The 19,515-nt window shown below is 37.9% G+C and overlaps 2 protein-coding genes across 7 annotated transcripts in view; one reads left to right on the forward strand and one right to left on the reverse strand.

Annotated features, from left to right (window-relative positions):
- The window catches only part of LOC129721459 (opsin, ultraviolet-sensitive), a 253,856-nt gene that overhangs the window by 223,381 nt on the left and 10,960 nt on the right, over positions 1 to 19,515 (forward strand). The window lies entirely within an intron of this gene.
- On the reverse strand, positions 4,439 to 5,827 carry LOC129721461 (uncharacterized). Its single transcript, XM_055674026.1, has one exon. It carries the CDS (start codon positions 5,736 to 5,738, stop codon positions 4,563 to 4,565), a length of 1,176 nt encoding a protein of 391 aa, XP_055530001.1. The 5' UTR covers positions 5,739 to 5,827; the 3' UTR covers positions 4,439 to 4,562.

The raw sequence follows: 19,515 nt of genomic DNA on the forward strand, positions 1-19,515 counted from the left end.
GCTAACTGCACAGTCAACGTCAGAATTTTGAATCACCTTAGACCAATCAACCTCGGACAGCAATTCGACAATTTGCTCAATGGCACAAAGACCACTCTGTTCCGCAATGGCTCATATAACAACAAGTAACGTAAACTTAACTGCTCTCTCGCCCCCTTCATGCGTTCTGTAATTTGTGTATGATGCCAAATAGAAAACTTATGCATGAAGCAACATCATAAATCAAAAATGTTTAAATTTTTAGATAACAGTGAATGAATAAAACAAATTATTTGGCATGATGAATCAATTTAACCCATTATGACCGGACCTAGATCCTGATTTTTCTCCAACGCGATTTTCACAACACAGGCTTGTATTGTTCTCATCAAGAAAAAAATGGTGAAGAAAAAATTTTCCGACTTTCCACAACCGAGTATTTCACTGTTCGTTTTTCCGAACAGTGGGCCAATGTGTGATAAAAAAGCAATGAATCCTGAATCATATGATTTCATTGAAATTTATTATTTATATGGTTCAAGAGCTTGAAAACATTTGGGATGTACATAAACATTACATTTTTTACAAATGAATATTGTGGGTTTGTGACAATGCCTTCATCTTCTTGATTTTTCATCGTGAGTCCTAGCTGGAAAGTGTTGTCTAATACCTAAAATCAACGGGAGGGGAAATATATACCACATTTACTTCAGATGCCCGTTGAATAGCTAAAGTTTCTTCATCATCACTCTCTTCCTCCAGTATAGTATAGTCGGTTCATCTTGATTTCTAAACATGTAGATCGAATTCACTATAGATACACTTAGAGCAAAGTAAACAAAAGACATGAAACTGATACTTACGATAGCTTCAATACAGATTCAGTCCACATGAAACAATAGTAATTGACGCACTATAAAATAAACTTTAACTAACTGCGTTTGACATTACGTAAACAAAGTGAACACCTATAGGACCACTGTTCGGAAAAACGAACAGTCATTTTCGATCAAGGGGCACGCGCGTTGCAATGCTCGTAGAGTATTGATAAATGGTACAAAGTAAAAGTCATCCATTAGTAACTAGAATATATCAATATCAATAGCTTCAATTATTTTTTTCAGTTTAAAAAATTATAATGAAAATTGTGTTTTTGAACACATCTGCGCGAAACGCTAGCCACCCTACGGGATGGTTGGGGAGGGGTGTCCAGTACATTTTTTTTGTAGCCAACATTTCCAGCTATCATATGCAGAAGACGGAATGTTTTTATCTTATCTCAGTTATTCGTGAAAAATTCCTAAAGTACTGTTCGGAAAACCGAACCCCCGGTCCATAATGGGTTAAATTCTCGGGTTTCGGGATTCATTTTTCGACCGTTTTTTTAAATTACAACAAGGTTAGGTAGTTTAGCTTAGGTAAAAAGATTGAAATGTAACACACTAAGGTCGCTTTTTACGCGGGTTTTTTACGCAGGTTTTTACGCGTATTCCAAAATTTACAAGTTTTCATTCACGCGGATTCCGGAATTTACGCGGTTTTTGACGCGAATTCCGGAATTTATGCGTTTTTTACGCGGATTCCGGAATTTACGCGGTTTTTTTTACGTAGCATGTATCCCCCGCGAAAAAGCGACTTTAGTGAACTGTTTTTCGAAAAAAAAAAACATTTTAATTATTTTCACAATAAATAGAAATGCGATGCGATTTTATCTCAATCTGATTACTCATTCTCTCAAATACACTACTAAATGAATGGTTTTGTATTTTTACTTCTGTGACAATTATTTTCAGAACCGAAAATAATCTTTATAAATTTCCAAAATAAATCCTTAAAAATCCTTAAACCCTCGAATCGCTAACGTTCTTGAATATTTGAATCCCGAAATAAACCGTTAAATCGTTGAATCGTTAAATTCATAAATCCAGGAAACCCTAAATACTTCAATTTTTGAATGCTCAAATCCTGAAATATACTAAAGTCGCTTTTTACGCGGGGGATTAGTGCCGCGTAAAAAGAAACCGCGTAAAAAAACCAGATGAATTCCGGAATCCGCGTAAATTCGGGAATACGCGTAGAAAAAATTCGCGCAAATTCCGAAATCCGCGTGAAAAACGCGTCAATTCCGGAAACCAAATAAAGAAAAACCGGAAACCGATTTAAAAAAAATTCCGTGTAAATTCCGGATTCCGCGTAAAAAAACCGCGTAAATTCCGGAATCCGCGTAAAAAAACGCGTAAAAAGCGACTTTGGTGTACTCAAATCCTAGTATCAGTAAATTTTGAAATCCCGAAACACTGAAAACCATAAAATTCTGAAACCCCATCAAAATTATGAGATCAAAATTAAAAAACTCCAAATTTGCAAATCCTTAAATCTAAGAATTGAATATCTAATCTTGATATACTAATACACTTTAAGTCGTGAAATACTAATATTCTACAATCTTATACTTCTATCAGGATTCATACATCTCGCTTTAACTCGCTTTTAATTTTTTTGGTCGATAAATATCGTAATTAATTCAATGACTATGTAATATACACTTTTCAAAGAACCACGTCTGCCCAAGTGCGTTTGCTTGCTCGAGGATAATTGTGATTGCTAATTGACAGCTATTTGAACACTTGGATGCTTCTAGAGGTGAATGGTTCTCGGGCCCTCCGCTCACATAAGTTTGCAGTTTTTGATGACAGCGAGATACTCATCGTTTGTCTTCGTAATGAGTTATCTTCGCGCGCAACATTGTTCGTTTTGGTTACTGACCACCTTGACACATACCTTTCCTTTACGTCGCAGTCGTGGAGATGCATAGAAAATCTCGATCTCCGAGAAAAATGACTGTAACACCTTCTTCCTTACAACATCCTTCCTTACCCTAACGATCGTTAGGACGGGGCCGGCCCAGTTATAGATATATACAAAGCGGAGCTACTGAATTGTTGTACACTGAAGATGATAAACTAATCCCAACCCGATCAGAAGAGCATAACAAAAAAAATTACAAAATTCTATCAACGCGAGATACAAATAACATATTTCGATACAATTTTGTATTTTTCCATATAATTTTGATAACAAAATTGAATCTGAATGTGTTATAATAACAAAACCTGAAAAGAAGTAGTTCTGAAACAAGTCTAACTATCTTATTTTGTTAGAAAGCTGATACATTAGTAACAAATCTTGATATGTGTTTGATACTAGTAGAATCATTTCTGTTATAATTTTTGTTATTTTAACACCTAACGGGACCAAATTGAAAACACAGCCTGTAAGGTTTTTCCCGTAACAAACTAACAGCTTCTGTTATATTTTTGTTTTTTCTTTCTGATCGGGGAGCCATCAACACCAGCACATACTCGATCAGAAAGACAAAACAAAAATGTAACAGAGCCTGTTAGTTTGTTAAGTGAAAAACCTTTCAGGTTGTGTTTTAATTTTGATCCCGTTAGGTGTTAAAATAACAGAAATCATAACAAAAATTATTCTACTAATATCAAACCCATATCAAACTCTGTTACTAACGTATCAGCTTTCTAACAAAATAAAATAGCACATGAAACAGTATAATAACAACCATTGTTATAAACAACAGGTTTTGATAGAGACGAAAAATTTGTTAGATTTGTTTCAGAACAACTTCATTTCAGTATTTGTTAATCTAACTCATTCAGATTCAATTTTGTTATCAAAAGCAAATGGGAAATACAAAATCGTATCAAAATATGTTATTTGTATCTCCCGTTGATAGAATTTCGTGATATTTTAGTTATGCTCTCCTGATCGAGTCTTCTACGTATCAAGGGCGATGTTAAACCATAAATACGAATGCCCACCACCTGATCTCATTCCAGAATACTGACTCAAAGGCGCTCAACAGTGTCCTCGAGCCAGTTTTTTCACTACTAATATCATTTGAATATTTAACCAATGAAGAATGCTAAGGTTAAACATAAACCTCGAAGATTCCCGAATGCGTTCAAATTTAAATTCTGATGTTCCAGAAACGTTGTCAGCATACTTTGATGAATTGTAGATTACAAACAACACTAAACCGTTTTTAGCAATTTTCCATCATAAATTGAAACTCAGCTCCGGTAGAATCAGTTTAACGAAACGAACTATAATTGTCAACAAGTACTAAATATTGCTTCTGGATTAGCTATATTGAATTATTTTCATATAATGAGTTTTCGCTTCATATTGCATTGAATGCCGGAATGGCCCCAAGCAAAATTCTTTTGCTATTAATTTGACTTTGCCTGAGTCCCCTTCGATAATTGGATGTCATAAATTGGACACCAATAGCTTTCTCTAATTGAGTAGCGAAATCTACAATCATGAAAACATATCAAAATAAATTAGCGGCTTGTTCGAACTTGTTCGAAATGAAACGTTTTGTTTATGACTAACCAAGGCAGAATTTCGGATGTCGAATTCACAAATAAACTAATACTTCTTTGTAAAACATTTTAATTAGAGCTTTCATTAAATATCATATCAACTAACTTACAAGAAAACAACGTGAAAGTAGTAGGTATATCACACTTTCTCATTCACCCATTCGCTCATTCAAGAAGTCATGCTTCCTGTTCACCGTCAACAGAAGCCTTATCAGCAGCATCGCCAGCACCGCCGCGACGAGCCGCACCACGGCGTCGAGTGCGGACACGACCTCCGCGTCCCCTTTTTGCCGTGCCACCAACTCGATTAGCTCCCTCCGGTAGGCCATCGAGGGTGGGGTTCGTTGTCTGTTCCACACTTGGCACCTCCAAGTTGGCCCCTCCAAGTGCAGGTGGATTGTCAACGGCCAGTGTTTCGTCCGCCGATTCCAAATTGAGCGGCACCGAATCAGATTGAGGTGCGGGGGCTCCGAAGCCACCGAAACCTCCTGTAGATGCAGCAAACAAGGAGGATGCTGGAGCTGCAGCAAGCGGTTCTGTTTGACTTCTAAATGCAAAACCGGCGCCCTCCGCAGGTTTTCCAAATAGTGAAGGAGCTGGAGCGGAGGCAAGCGCTGGAGACCCAAATAATCCGGTACCACCGGATCCGCCGAAAGGTGCTGCAGGTGCTTTAAATCCAAGCTGTTTTGGAGCTGAACACAATGTGTTGGTTGCGAAAAAGTTTTCTGTTTGAGGTTTTTCTGGTCGGGCTGGTTGTCCCCCGGAGTAGCAAGTTTGAAGCCTCGGTGCGGGGCAGATTTGAGGTTTGTAGAATGGCCGCACCGGAGCGTAGGCGTTTTCTTTGGCAGCACACTCCTTGTTAACAGCAATATCCAATGCTTGCTCTAGTTTAAGCGTTTCATTTTCTTCACACAATCGATCCAGCACCTGTCCCGGTCTCAATCCCGTGATGAACTTATCCATCAGAATGGATTGCAAACTTTCGCCGAATTTACAGTTTACTGACAACCGCTTAAGTTTTCCATACCACTGGGTCGCATTTTCGTGATACTCCTGGCGGGTGTTGTAAAAACAGGCTCTTTCTCGAAAAATCGAAATCTGTGGGCTGAATTGCTTTCGCAGCAACTCACAGAGATCGACAAATGGCTTATCTTTGGGTGCTATCGGGTGACACAAATCCCGCAAACTCTTGTACGCACTTGCTCCGATAACACTGATTAAAAAAGCACTCCGCTTCGCGTCTGGAACGTCATTAACATCGAAAAATTGCTCCAACCGCTCGTAATACACATTCCAGTCATCAACCGAACTATCAAACTCTGAAATCGTACCAATCATCTGCGGTCGACTCATTTCACTGGCTGTGGCAGCTTGAAACGTATTCCGGACGTACTGTGAGTTGAGTTAAGTGATATTTGGAATGGACTGTCGCGCGACAGCCGGCCGGCAGTTCGCTTTATAGAATCGCACCGGCTGGCACACACTACCAGCCAGCACCACCCAGCAGTGGGATCAAGTGTTGGTGCCGCGCTACAACCAATACCACTCGAGAATTGGGAAATCCTCGACGGTGGTAGTAATTTGCCTAATGTGGCAGACAAGTGCAGCCGTCAAGTTCATGGTGCCGATTTAATTTGTCTCGTTGCGATGGGACTGAAATAGCAGTGAAGCATACAGTCGAACTCTGGCTCTACAACAACAGCACAGAATAATTAACAAAAACAAGTCAGAGCGAAAATCAATAAATCTAAGGGGAATTTTTTTCCGATTGATGACATAATTACTAACGCAAGCAAGCAACGTGTTTAACACCTTATCCATTTGACTTTTATTTTTGCTCCTGGCCAAACTGACCATTAGCGATGTCCGGTGAAATGGCAAGAATGCACGAAAGAATAACAATCCAGCATTTAACGGACAGCGGATAGCTAATGAATTCCTAGAAATATTTTTTTTCCGAAGCACAAAAAAAGGGATTGTGGGCCATATTAAGCAAAACAGAGAAAATAGTTGAGCAAAAAAAAATGTTTATTGCTTAACCCTCTAGTGCCCAAGTTAATTTCGAGATGGGTTTCGGTAAAATTACTATGAACCATTATAAACACTTTTTAAGTATTTATTGAAGCTTTTCAGAACTTCGACTAAAGCTTGCCAAATGGCGGTATTGGGCACTAAAGGGTCGATTAATTAAACATTAAATACTGTAGTTTGCAGAAAAAGTGAGACGAATTTAAACATAAATTGAAACAAATCAAAAGCGTACTAAATTCATATTTTGACAAAATCAACAAATTTTCAAGTCAGAACGGCTTGTTTGATTGATGTGACGTCTTCGGCAAATATGCAGAAAAAAAAATGTTTTGCCGAAAAAAGTATAATGGAAAAAAAATCCAACAAAAAAGAATTTAAAAAAAATTTAAACAATTATCTAAAATAGAAGATGTCACACCGATTAAACAAACCATTCTGGCTCGAAGTATATTTGTAATCACCAATTCCCGTTTTACCTACATCCTTTTCACAAATAAGCCGTGATTCAAGAAAATACCAATAGTACAAAATGACATCAAAACTGGTGCTCGTTTTTTTTTGCAATTGCGCAACTCAGAACCTAAAATGAGAATAAAGCGCATTTCCACGCCAAATAGGCTAATGTTTTGTTTGAGTGAAACTTTGTAATTTCTTTCGAGAAAATGACCCCTTCCTTCCAGGAAAAATATATACCGGAAAGAATATACAAGGTCAAAATTGAGGTCTACAACTTTGCCGAAGACATCATACCAATCAAATTTTTTTTTAAATCTTTTTACTTTTTTTAGAACCATTTCATGCAACATAGGACAATTGTATTCAATTGTCGTTTTCGAACTGGCTTTTTCTTATGAAAACTGAAAAAAATTAATTAACTATGAATGGTTGTTTAATCATGTCCAAATAAGAATAAAAGTTACAACTTCCAAAAAAATTGAAAAGGTTGTTTATAAGACATGACCGCAAAGTTAACGTAGAATTACGACAGCTTGTCTTATATCAATGTATGTTTTGAAATAAGTTTGAAAACACACTCGGTAGGGGTTAATCAATTTAATTCTGTAGAACGGTAAATTTCAGTGATAATTCGATAACAACACTCTTTTTTTATTAATCAATTGGTAACTTCGCTCCCCAAATACTGCAAGTAAGCTAACAAGACACACGCTACCAGTACACTCACAGCTATTAGCCAAACGGCTAAAAGCAAACGCGACGCGACAGATGCCGACAGCATGTTCAGCAATACTGTGCAGTGCTGCGGTCCACCGGTTTGTCCGTCTTCTATGGAACGCTGCGATCGCATGAGTAGCCTGCTCAATCCTCTTGCTGCACTAATCGGTTGTACAATGAAGACTAGATTTTTAGATGTTAGTTTCTATACGTGACTACTGAGAGTTTAACTTCCGGTAAGCGTGTCTTTGTGTGCTAGAGCACAACAACATCCGCAGATCGATTATAAATTAAAATCATTGGTACACTTTAGCGTCGGCTGTGCTGGGGAAGAAGGCCTTGTTTCAGCTCTGATTGGTCGAAACGTGCGTTCAACAAAGCTCCACATTTTTCAATAGTACAAAAGTTAGAAAAAAATGACATTTCTTTCTGCGTTTTGGTACACACATAGCTAATTTTCCAATCGATTACTGAAGAATGAAGGAAATCCTTTGGAAACTGACTGAGTTTTAGCATTTGTAAATGGACAATTTTCATGACGCTCTCGCTGTTTTCGGTTTGCCAAAACGGTTTGTTCTATTTATGTAATGTTTTCAGCAAAGTTTAAGGTAGTTTTTTTTTTCAAAATTCTCCTTGGAAAAAAGTTAAAAAAAAATATGAATTGATTATTCCAAAAAACATACTTTTATATGATCTGATTTTTTTTTAAATACACATTGTTAGCTGTTCAAACTTAGAGCTTTGAGCTTGACGACCGCACATTTTGTAGTTGCTCCGTGATGAGTCTGAGCTAGTGAAGTTGCACGAAGAACCAGATATGTGGCAACTTGGGATTAGTTTACCATCTTCAATGTACAACAACTCAGTGGCTTCCGCTTTGTATAGATCCATAACAGTGCCGGCCACGTCCTTACGGTCGTTAGGGTAACGATGGAGATTGTAAGGGAGGAGGTGTCACAGTAGTTGCTGTCGGAGGCCGAGTTTACCTCTGCATCTCCACGATTGCGACGGAAAGGTAGGGTTTGGTCACCGTTGTAAATGACGAATCGTACAATGTAAGGTATATATTGCGTAGACGTTAGATTAATAACGATATTTATCGACCGAATGAAATCTACTCTGATTTTCAACATGCCTATATAGAAATGATGGGTGCGCAATCTCCGACTAAATCGAACGATAAAAATTTATGCCCGTCTGCAGCGTGCTTATATAGAAGCAACGAGTGAGCAGTCTCCGGCTAAACGGTCACCGTGAGGCATGAATAATTATCTTGATACACCTCGCAAAGTTACTATACTCTGAAAACCCTTAGTTGGGTAAGGCTCTCCTAGGCTGAAGACGCGTTTACACCGAATCATTATGGACGACCGCTCCATTCCTTACTACCGACGCAGACGCGCAGGGACACGGCGATTAGCATCGATAATCTCTTACCTTTCAAATGACTAAACTAAAACACCTACTGAGTTCAAAAAAATTCTTTGTAGTCACAGTTAGAAAACTTAGAAAAATGCAAATATGCATATCAAACAACACAGAGTTCTAAGTTTATTTACGAAACGCAAAAACAATCGCAATTGAATTTTAATTGTTATGGTTTATTGTCACGCTGACCAACAAGATTTTAATATAACTAAATTAAATTTGTTAATGTGGAGCAAAATTTGTCCAACAGCTAAGAGAATCCATCATAAAACAACAGCATTTATTTGGGAAAATTTACGTAACCGTCCGGTCAGGACTTTCCATAGTAGGCGGTGCCATCAGTTACGACCATGTTTAAAGATTCATAGTACCCTACTTCTAGAGACAACCAGCACAATTCTATCTATTCAAGTATATACTCTAATAAAACATCTGAAGAGAGAAAAAAACAGATCAATTGGTTTCAAAACGGCCAACTGAAAACACCGTGTGCATAAAATATGTAACACAATCCAATTCATTTCCCAAACATACATTCTTCGATGCAAGGCAAAAATAAAATATAACACACACAGCAAGAAGTCGAGCGAGAGAATCTCAAAAACAGCCTCTCAAAAGCCAAATCTTGGTACTATTGCGACGCACGGGCGAGTACCGTGCTGGATCGAAATCCGTACACCTAAGCACATGATAATCTTCGACGGTCAATAGAAAATCAAGAAATCACAAATTGCTTTAAACTGACATGTTTACTCACTGTTCTGTTTTCAAAATGGTTAAAATCACTCCGAAACTCGAAAAAAATATGTTTAAATAGAACATGTTTTGAATCGAAATCCGTACACAGTTTTTTGTCTAAATCAGAACCGTACACTTTTGAATCGAAATCCGCACACACGCGATATAGACTGGATCTAAGTCCATACAGCAATGAATTAAAATCCGTATAGATATAGAAGTACAAAAATGTACATCTTTTATTTATAATTTATCTTTAAATCTAAGAAAATATATTTTTTGAGGATTAATTGGTTCCAAAAGTTTCACACGGTTTTCTATTTTTTTTATCAGCTGAAATAGTGCAATTTTCGTAGCGTTTCGTTGCGGCACCCCTTGTCGTAGAAATCGGAACGCCAGAACCTCTCGAAGCTTCCCGGTACGACTTCACCTTGCGCACCTCAGTCACAGCTCCTTTTATACTTGTTTTCTTCCATTATATGCTGGAAACAAGAAGAAAGTTCAACAATATATGCATGATACACACGCTGTACGGATTTCGATTCAAGCAATTAACAAGGATCACAATCCGTACGGCACAGTTTTTGTTGAATAAATACAATTTACACTATTTACCAGACAATATACAGCTCGAAAATGACAAAGACTTACCTTTTCCATCAATTTCAAAAAGATTCACAGAGTAAAACACTTATATCCCACTTGAAAAACGCATTTCATTTTTAATATTTTTATTTCATGGCCTACTGGCGCATAGTTTAATTTAACAGAAGGTCAACAGCTCAACGGACATGTACATGTAACTATCATATGAATTTTCATTTTTATAATGCTTAAAACTGAAGAAAAACATCAAAGTGTACGGATTTCGATACTGTACGGGTTTCGATCCAGCACGGTAGTAACAGGAACAGCTGATGCAAAAGATGCCACTTCTCTAACACCATGGTTTACTTGGTTAAAAAAAATAGAGCGTATACGAATTGCGAGCGAAACGTATCTTCTTTGTCAATTTAAACTTGTACTTTCAATATACAGTCGTCGTTCGATAACTGCAACATGTTTACATTGCAGTTATCGAATGCCGTTCGATAACTGCAACACTTGACACATGCCAAAATTTAGAGGGGGGTCCGTCATTACCATTTCTGTTTTCAATGAAGTCGATATGTATTTTTTTAATGAAATAGTGGCAAAAATAGCAGAAAACTAAAATAGACAAGCTATTCGATTAATCAATTTGATATTCATATTTCCGCATCATAATTTATTGCGTTTTAGTAACTACTTTACATAACTAACATGTAGGCGAAGATAAAGTTCATCACTACAATAGACCATTTTACGAGACGTTTCTGAACTCAATTCATGAATGAAATTTTGACAGAAAGCTCGGAACCGCTGACATAACGCAAGTAAAAGCAACATCAATATCAGCAGGATCCGTGACACCTGTCAGTTCGTAAAATGGTCTATATAACGCTCGGTCACAAAGTATTGTTTGTGATCTACTATGCACTGCCTCGCTGAGTGGTGAAAGCTAGCCAAACAATGCACAAAGGATTTTTTTTCTCTTATAATACTTACGAAAAGTGAACCACATAACATGGTGATTTTGCTTCATTGATTAATAGTGGAGATCTATAATCTCCCATCTAGAATGAAGAGACAACAAGTAAACGAAATCGAAAGAAATTAAAGAGTCCTTTTGAAATGTTTTTAGAGATTCAACAATTTTCATTTTCGAATGCATTCAGAATCCCCCCGCGAGATCTGCCACTTCAATGTCAAATGTGACTTTGACATCACATTTGACAGATTGCGGTCCGATAACTGCAGAGTTGTTGCAGTTATCGGTCTTGCAGTTAAAAAGCGTTGCAGTTAAAAGTCTTGCAGTTATCGAACGGCGACTGTACTTTGGTATTTAGCAGACTGATGAAAACCCGCAACACTTCTCTTTTCGCTCTCTGTTTCGTCACTCCACACCACTACTATGGCACTGAACGCAGATGGAACAAGAATGGCTCCCCTCAAGTCAATGTATCAGAAATCTTTCGAACTAATATTTCACATACATTACAATCTGTTACTAAAGCCACTAATTTCAATAAACGAAAATACCGAAATTTATCATCAAAACGCGCCGCGAAAATCTTCCAGACCGACCGACGACAGTGATGCCACTCCATCCACATCGAAATCGTTCCGAGTAATCATTGTTAGCTGTTCAAACTTGGATAAATAGAAACTAAAATGTTATGATTTTCTAAAAAAATATTTTTTTTATATTTTCAAATGTATTTTTTTTGTGGAAGGACAGAATTATTACCTACAATTTTGTCAAAGACACTATACAAATCAAATAACAAACCGAAGACGTTATACCAACGCACAGTGGTCCAATAAGGCAACAAGTGAAACTTAATTCCATAGCGCCTTTTACCTTCATCCTAGCTTAAAAGTGTCTTCGGAACAATTTTTTGTTTGAATGACCCGCATAATCGCAAATTGTCAAAAAGTATGAAAAGTTCACTATACTACAAATAAAAAAATTAACTTTTTTGTGTTAAGAGATAGAGGAATAGTTTGTTCAACAAAGTTGTAGAAGATTCAAACATATGAAACTTTGTTGAACCAATGAAAATCCTATCTTCTTTCAGTACAAAGTTATGAAGTATACATTGTACAAGTTACATGGAACTTACTTAAAAGGTAATTTTTTATACTTAACTTTTGTTAGTTGCATTTTACACGAATGTATTGTTTGGAGGAACTGTTAGAGTACACAAAACACACATTTTTGCCAAAGGTTATATATCTCCAGGATTTTTCCTTACAAAGTTATATCATATTATAGCTCATTATTTCGATAACTTCAAGAACGTAAAGGTTAAAAAGAGGCAAGTGGAATCATGATGTCAATCCTTTTCCTTGAAGTTAAGCTGAAGTACTATAAACTCCTTTAGATTCCATTTGTCCCAATCCACCTATATTACAGTACGGCGAGCATATGTTACAGTAGGTTTTTATATATCCAAAATACTAACTTTTTTGTGTTAAGAGATAGAGGAATGGTTTATTCGGCAAAGTTTTAGAACGTTCAAAAATATGAATCTTTGCTAAACAAACGAAATTCCTATCTTCATTAGGTACAGAGTTACGAAGTATTTTCTGTAAAAGTTACTTAAAAGTTAATTTTTTGCACTTAACTTTTGTTAGCTACATTTTACAAGAAAATGTTGTTCTAAAGAAGCATTTGGGCATACAAAACACACGTTTTTGTTGAAGACCACACATCTCCAGGACTATTCCTTATAAAGTTATGGCATGTTTTAGCTTATTTACTGACGGAAAATGAGCGAGAATAAAATAAAACATATTTTCAAATTGTTTTTAACCTCAATTTCAATCAATCAAGTCTATAAAAGTTGACAGTGACAGCTACCTTTTCTGCGTGTGATGAGACATTCCTTTCAGTCGCAAAAATAACACCTGCACAGCAGTGTGTGTAGTTGATAAGGGTCAGAGAATATAACAGTTAGCAGTGAAATGTGATATGAATATAGATTCTAGAACAGTACCACCGTCCGAGTAGCTTAACTAGGCAAAACATCATGCCAGAGACAGGGAGATTGCGAGTTCAAGTCCCGTCTGGATGCGGTGTATTTTTTCAAGTCTGTATCATATTCTTAGTTCGCTTATTTTTTGCTTCTCTAACTTCACACACTGTCTGCTTCTAAAAAACTTTTCGAGACAAATTAATTTATTTTTATTTTTTTTTCCAAACTAATATTTCGATTATTTTTTTGGTAAAGACAGAATGATTGTCTACAACTTTACCGAAGACGTCACGCTGACCAACCAAACCGTTCTGGCTGTAAAAGTATTTGTAATCATCAATACCATTTTCAAACGGGCTCTTTTCAAAAATTAGTCATGATCAAGTATGCAAATTTTGTGTTCTTTGATTCAACACGTGTCATACAATCATTTTCATTCGTGTACAAGTTTGCCATAGAAACACAGCTGATTGTTTTTCTCTTGTTCCAAAAACCATCGAAAAAAATTTTGCCCTAAATCTCAAAATAGTTGTCATAGAAAGTTTGTAGCTTCTTAACCATTCCTGTGAATTTTGAAGCCCCTAGTATATGCAGAAGTGCGTCAGAGTGCCGGGCAGTAAGTGCTCGCCGGATTCGTTGCTTCTACGTTTGCTTATGGGACAACTCATTTAAGTCTCTGATAATGATACAAAACAGGCATTCGTATTTCATGACCAACCAATTTTATTGTTTAAAGCAAATATTCCGCACAAGAAGTGTTTCTACTTTAGAAGCATATACTGCAATATACTGCAATTTTTAATTTTTTTATTTCTTTAATATATATTAATAATATATATTAATATTGGTATCAGAGAACTCAATAATCTGAAATGCGAAATGAAAAAAATTTCTATAGAATAAAATTAGAGCTTTTTAAAAATTTTAAAGCCTCCAAAATTTTATTTCGTATCCAATCAAAAACAAAGCCGAGCACAACGTACGAAAAGTTAATACCACTTTGAACAAAAGATATCTTAATGAATCAATGAGAATCATCGAATTATTGAACTCAAAAGTCAATAATTGCCTTAATGACATCACAAAGAGCTACTAACCGCCTACTATAATATCAGATATCACTATCAGACGCTAACGCAAAAGATAAGTCATGTTGCGAAACAATTTCCTAAAATTCGATTGAGTCAGCACACCCCCTTTCGATCGAACGATTTCCTCAGCGGTACACGACATTTCATGATAAAGAATGCTATCACACACTTGCGCGTTGCATATTGTAGTGCTGGTATGTTTATCCCGAACACATACCTAGCGTACTACACGCAAAAATACGCCAATACTAATCGCTATCCCCACCCTAAGGTTGACGTCATCATCTTCAACCGGTATAAATATTGCCCGCGGTTCAGTTTCCACTTCAGTCTCGTTCAAGATGAAAGCTTGAACAGTGTGCGTAAAAGTTAGTACCCAACCTAAGGAACTGACTTGCCGGTCAGTATCCGATGGGAAATTGTGGAAAAACCGTAACCCGTGTCCAAGCCAACGCGTCTAGGACTAGAGTACTCCGGTGGAACCGTCATCTCCGCAACCAAAACCGTCATCGACCACAATCGTAGCAGGCTGCTAGTCTCCGTTTGCTGGGATGCCGTCTGAAAACAACGTTGCCCCACCTGCGAGAAACGATAGAAGCGAACTTTTGCGCTGGCGAGCCGCGACACGAGAACCACGCAACCGGAATTGAACAACTGTATCCACGATTCGATTAGAACCGTCAGTGATGATGAGTCATCGAACGAAGCGAACCGTTGAACGTTTTGGACTGGAAATCGAAACCGATCGCATCCGCACAAGTGACCACCTTCGGACCGTAGGAAGGCCGTTTTTTCGGTTACCATTGAACTCGAATTCAGCATCGCGAATTCAACCAGTGACTCAAGGATTTTTTCTTTGATAACAAACTTCTTTGACCCTGCAAGGTCGCAAGTGTAACAATACCGAGTCGAGTTTCGCTCCTCACAACCAGCACTCCTTCGTACTGATCTACAGCAACTTACGGATCTCCTCTACCAACGCTCCCTGGTGACCCCAGCTGAGAATTAACGACAACATGACGACCCCCTGAGTTCGCTGCAAAATCCGCGCTCCAGATGAATGAATCACCCTTTTACTTCGCAGAAGATAGAACGTAACCCCTAACGTCGATGTAGGCCGAACATAATTTCCGACAGTGTAGCCATTTTCCGGAAGTATTCGCGTGCCTAATTTACTGTGAGCTTGCGTCGAGAAGCAACGAATTCAACGACTTTTGAACCCTATGGAAGCAGGCTGTCGCACGGAACCGGGTCGATAGCAGGCTAGAGTGACGCAACCGAATGGGGCTGCCGGATTTGGAACGAAGGATGCGAAGCACTCTGCTCGACCGAACGACGACGAAACCATTTTCTCCTCCTTCCCCGGAAGTTGAGCCGGGAGCTTGGAATCGGCAACGGCCGGCTCGTGTTGAGTGTTTAGATTATAAGTTGCAAAAAATGCCCATGTTAGAGCCCTCCCGCTCCATGGGAACCAAAAAAAAAGTAAAAAAAAATATTGGTTTAAAAAATTAATCTATGTATACAAATATATATATTTTGAACCCTAATTTAAGCATTCAACTCACCCGGCAACGGATAAGTTGAATGTTTAAATTATAAAAATATATATATTTGTATATATGGGAACCAAAAAAAAAGGAAAAAACTATTGGTTTGAAAAATAAATCTATATATACAAATATATATATTTTGAACACTAATTTAAGCATTCAACTCATCCGGCAACGGATGAGCTGAATGTTTAAATTATAAAAATATATATATTTGTATATATCAAAACAAAATGAAATGTTTTTTCATTGATTCCTGTCGCTACTGTCTACTTTTGGAAAATCGTCCAGTTGTTCTTCGCTTTGATGTTTCGCCTAATAGTTCCAGAAAACATTATTAGACCAGTTTTACTGAATCGTGAAACTCAGTTTCAATAGACTGTACTGATTGTGGCAATTAATTACGCGTGAATCATTATTGATGGTGCTTTCATATTCAGTGGTGTGAATTCATATGATCCCAGCAATCAATAATATTTGGGTGTCGATTTAATGAGATTGAATTCAAATTCAAATTCGTCTCACGTTAACGGAAATTGCTTGCACAGCGACGAACAAATAGTTTTAAAGCAACTAAAATTTCAAGTTTGAGCCGCAAACGCTTCAACATAAAGGTTTTTTTTCTTCATCTAAACAAAATAAAGTTGACAAGCGAGAAATTCATACGGCTTCTAGCAGATAAAAAAAATATATTCGAAAATTAGATTTACAGAGATAAGACTGCACAGAAAACTTAGGGGACAGAGCAATGGATAATATGTCTGAATTTATTAGGGATCTAGAGGCCTAATACGTTAAAAAACAAATTTGAATAGAGCATTCATAGCCAAGAAGAATGCTTTCTGGCTTTCCTAAAAATCTGCAAAATTTAAATCGAACCTTTTCTAATACGAATAAAACTTCGTTCACGTATTAGACTTAACAAATTGAATATTTTGCAGGGGGAGGATTATTGTTTAAATCCGCAAATTATTTTCTAGAAAAGGGCACAGACTTTTTTTCGATAAAATAAAGAGCATACTTATTAGTTTTCTGGGATTTACAAGTATTTTTACCTCATTCTAAACTGAATTTGAAACTGTTTCTTATTTGGTCTTTGAGTGATTTTTGTGAATCTGAGCTTGGTTTGGTATTCTTTATTATCTCACTTTTCCGGTGTAATCCGTGGCACACTCCACTGCACAGTGGGGCGACTCCATACAAAGGCTGGCCAAGCAAAAAAAGTGTCGATAAGTGTCGATATTTTGAGGCGCTGAACACGAATTTGGCATCCATTTTTTGTTTGGGGCCGTCCATAAGGCACGAAATTCAATTTCAATATTTTTTTTTTTTTGTTCATCTATAATTTATTTGACACGGCACAAATACAGTTTAATGTTTAACGGCGCCAATTATATCTGGTAGCTTACTTTCTAAAGTATCTTAATAACTAAAAGCAAATTTTTTATCCTCGCTGCCGACTACGAGCTGAAACTAAATGTAACTTAAAGCTATAATATTTTGCATTAAAAGCACTGGTTTACTGTATGATGGTTTTCATTGCCATAGGTAAGCACATGTTCCGCTGCTGGGCCAAGATATTACGGACTGGCATATTGGGTTGTCTCCCTCGGGCCTTGAGAGTATCGTGCGGGTCTGATTGCTGTTTCCGGATCCGGGGTCTTAACGTGTTCTTGTCGTTAGGCTGGATGCAGGCGGAAGGGGGTAGGACTAAACTGGGGCGTGGATGGATTTCAGGAAAACGTATATAAGGGACATGTAGGATAGGTCACGGCTTGCCAAGACATCACGAACAGGAACAGCCGACTGCCTACCTTCGGCCTGCAGGGAAGCTATTAATTTAGACCTGGCGTCACGGTGTACAGGGCATGACCAAACAACGTGCTCTATGTCGTGATAACCTTCACCACAAGCACAGGTACCACTTTCCCCGAGCCCAACACGACGGAGATGCGTGTCAAATCTGTAGTGATTGGACATAAGCCGGGACATCACGCAAATGAAATCCCGACCTACATCCAACCCCTTGAACCACGAGTTCGTCGACACCTTGGGATTATGGAATGTAACCACCTTCCCAGTTCCCCTCTGGTCCAAGCATTTTGCCAACTGATGATCGTATTCTGACGTACAAATGAGAAAAATTCATTAAAGGCAATTGGTCTTTCATAAATTCCACCGTTTGTTGCGCCCACCTTAGCCAAAGAGTCCGCTTTCTCATTGCCCGGTATCGAGCAGTGAGAAGGGACCCACGCTAAGGTAATCTGAAACGATTTTTCGGATAAAGCACTCAGATGTTCCCGTATTTTCCCCAGGAAATACGGAGAGTGCTTAACATCTTTCATCGATCGGAGAGCCTCAATGGAACTGAGACTGTCCGTAAAGATGAAATAATGGTCCGTGGGCATTTTTTCGATAATCCCTAGGGTGTACTGAATTGCAGCCAATTCTGCGACGTAAACGGAAGCAGGATTATCAAGCTTATGGGAGACGGTTAAATTGTTATTGAAAATACCGAAGCCAGTGGACCCATCAAGAAGTGATCCGTCAGTGTAGAACATATTGTCGCAGTTGATGTTTCGATATTTATTGGAAAAAATTTTGGGGATCTGCTGCACGCGTAAATGATCCGGGATTCCACGAGTTTCTTTTATCATGGATGTATCGAAAAACACAGTAGAATAAGTTGACACGATTTGGAATATTCGGAAAAGGGTTAATATTTTGTGACATGTGATTGAAATACAATGTTATAAAACGGGTTTGAGAATTAAGTTCGATTAACCTTTCAAAATTTTCAATCACAGGACGGTTCAAGACCTCACATTTGATAAGAATACGAGAAGACAGGCTCCAGAAGCGGTTTTTCAATGGTAGTACTCCAAACTCATCGTATGGGTCGACTGCATGCAACCCAAGGCGATACGCAAACAACGATATTGTATTCGCTCCAGTTTGATCAAATGTGTGTTTGCTGCGGAGCGGAAGCAGAAACACCCGTACCTAATGACAGACAATATCGTTGTTAGGTAAAGCGTTATAAGGTCTCCTGGGTGGGCTCCCCACCATTGTCCGGTTATTGTACGAAGAAAATTCACTCTTTGTTGACATTTTTTCATCAGATACCTAACGTGACAACCCCAGGTGCCTTTAGAGTCGAACCAGACACCAAGATATTTGTGTACCAAAACCTGAGAAATCGTTTTACCCATTAATTGTGTTTGAAGCTGAGCAGGTTCATGCTTCCTAGAAAAAACTACTATCTCAGTCTTCTCCGGAGAGAATTCGATACCTAGCTGTAAAGCCCAAGCAGACAAATTGTCCAAGGTATCTTGCAATGGTCCTTGCAAATCAGCAGCTTTGGCTCCTGTAACAGAGATTACAATGTCGTCTGCAAGTTGTCTTATCGTGCATGAATTTGCCAGACATTCGTCGATGTCATTTACATAAAAGTTGTAAAGAAGGGGGCTTAAACATGAGCCCTGGGGAAGACCCATGTAGCTAATGAGAAAAGTTGCCAAATCGCCGTGCGTAAAATGCATGTGCTTTTCGGACAGCA

The sequence above is a fragment of the Wyeomyia smithii genome, chromosome 2, assembly GCF_029784165.1.
Source record: "Wyeomyia smithii strain HCP4-BCI-WySm-NY-G18 chromosome 2, ASM2978416v1, whole genome shotgun sequence".
In the NCBI taxonomy this organism is placed as follows: domain Eukaryota; kingdom Metazoa; phylum Arthropoda; class Insecta; order Diptera; family Culicidae; genus Wyeomyia; species Wyeomyia smithii.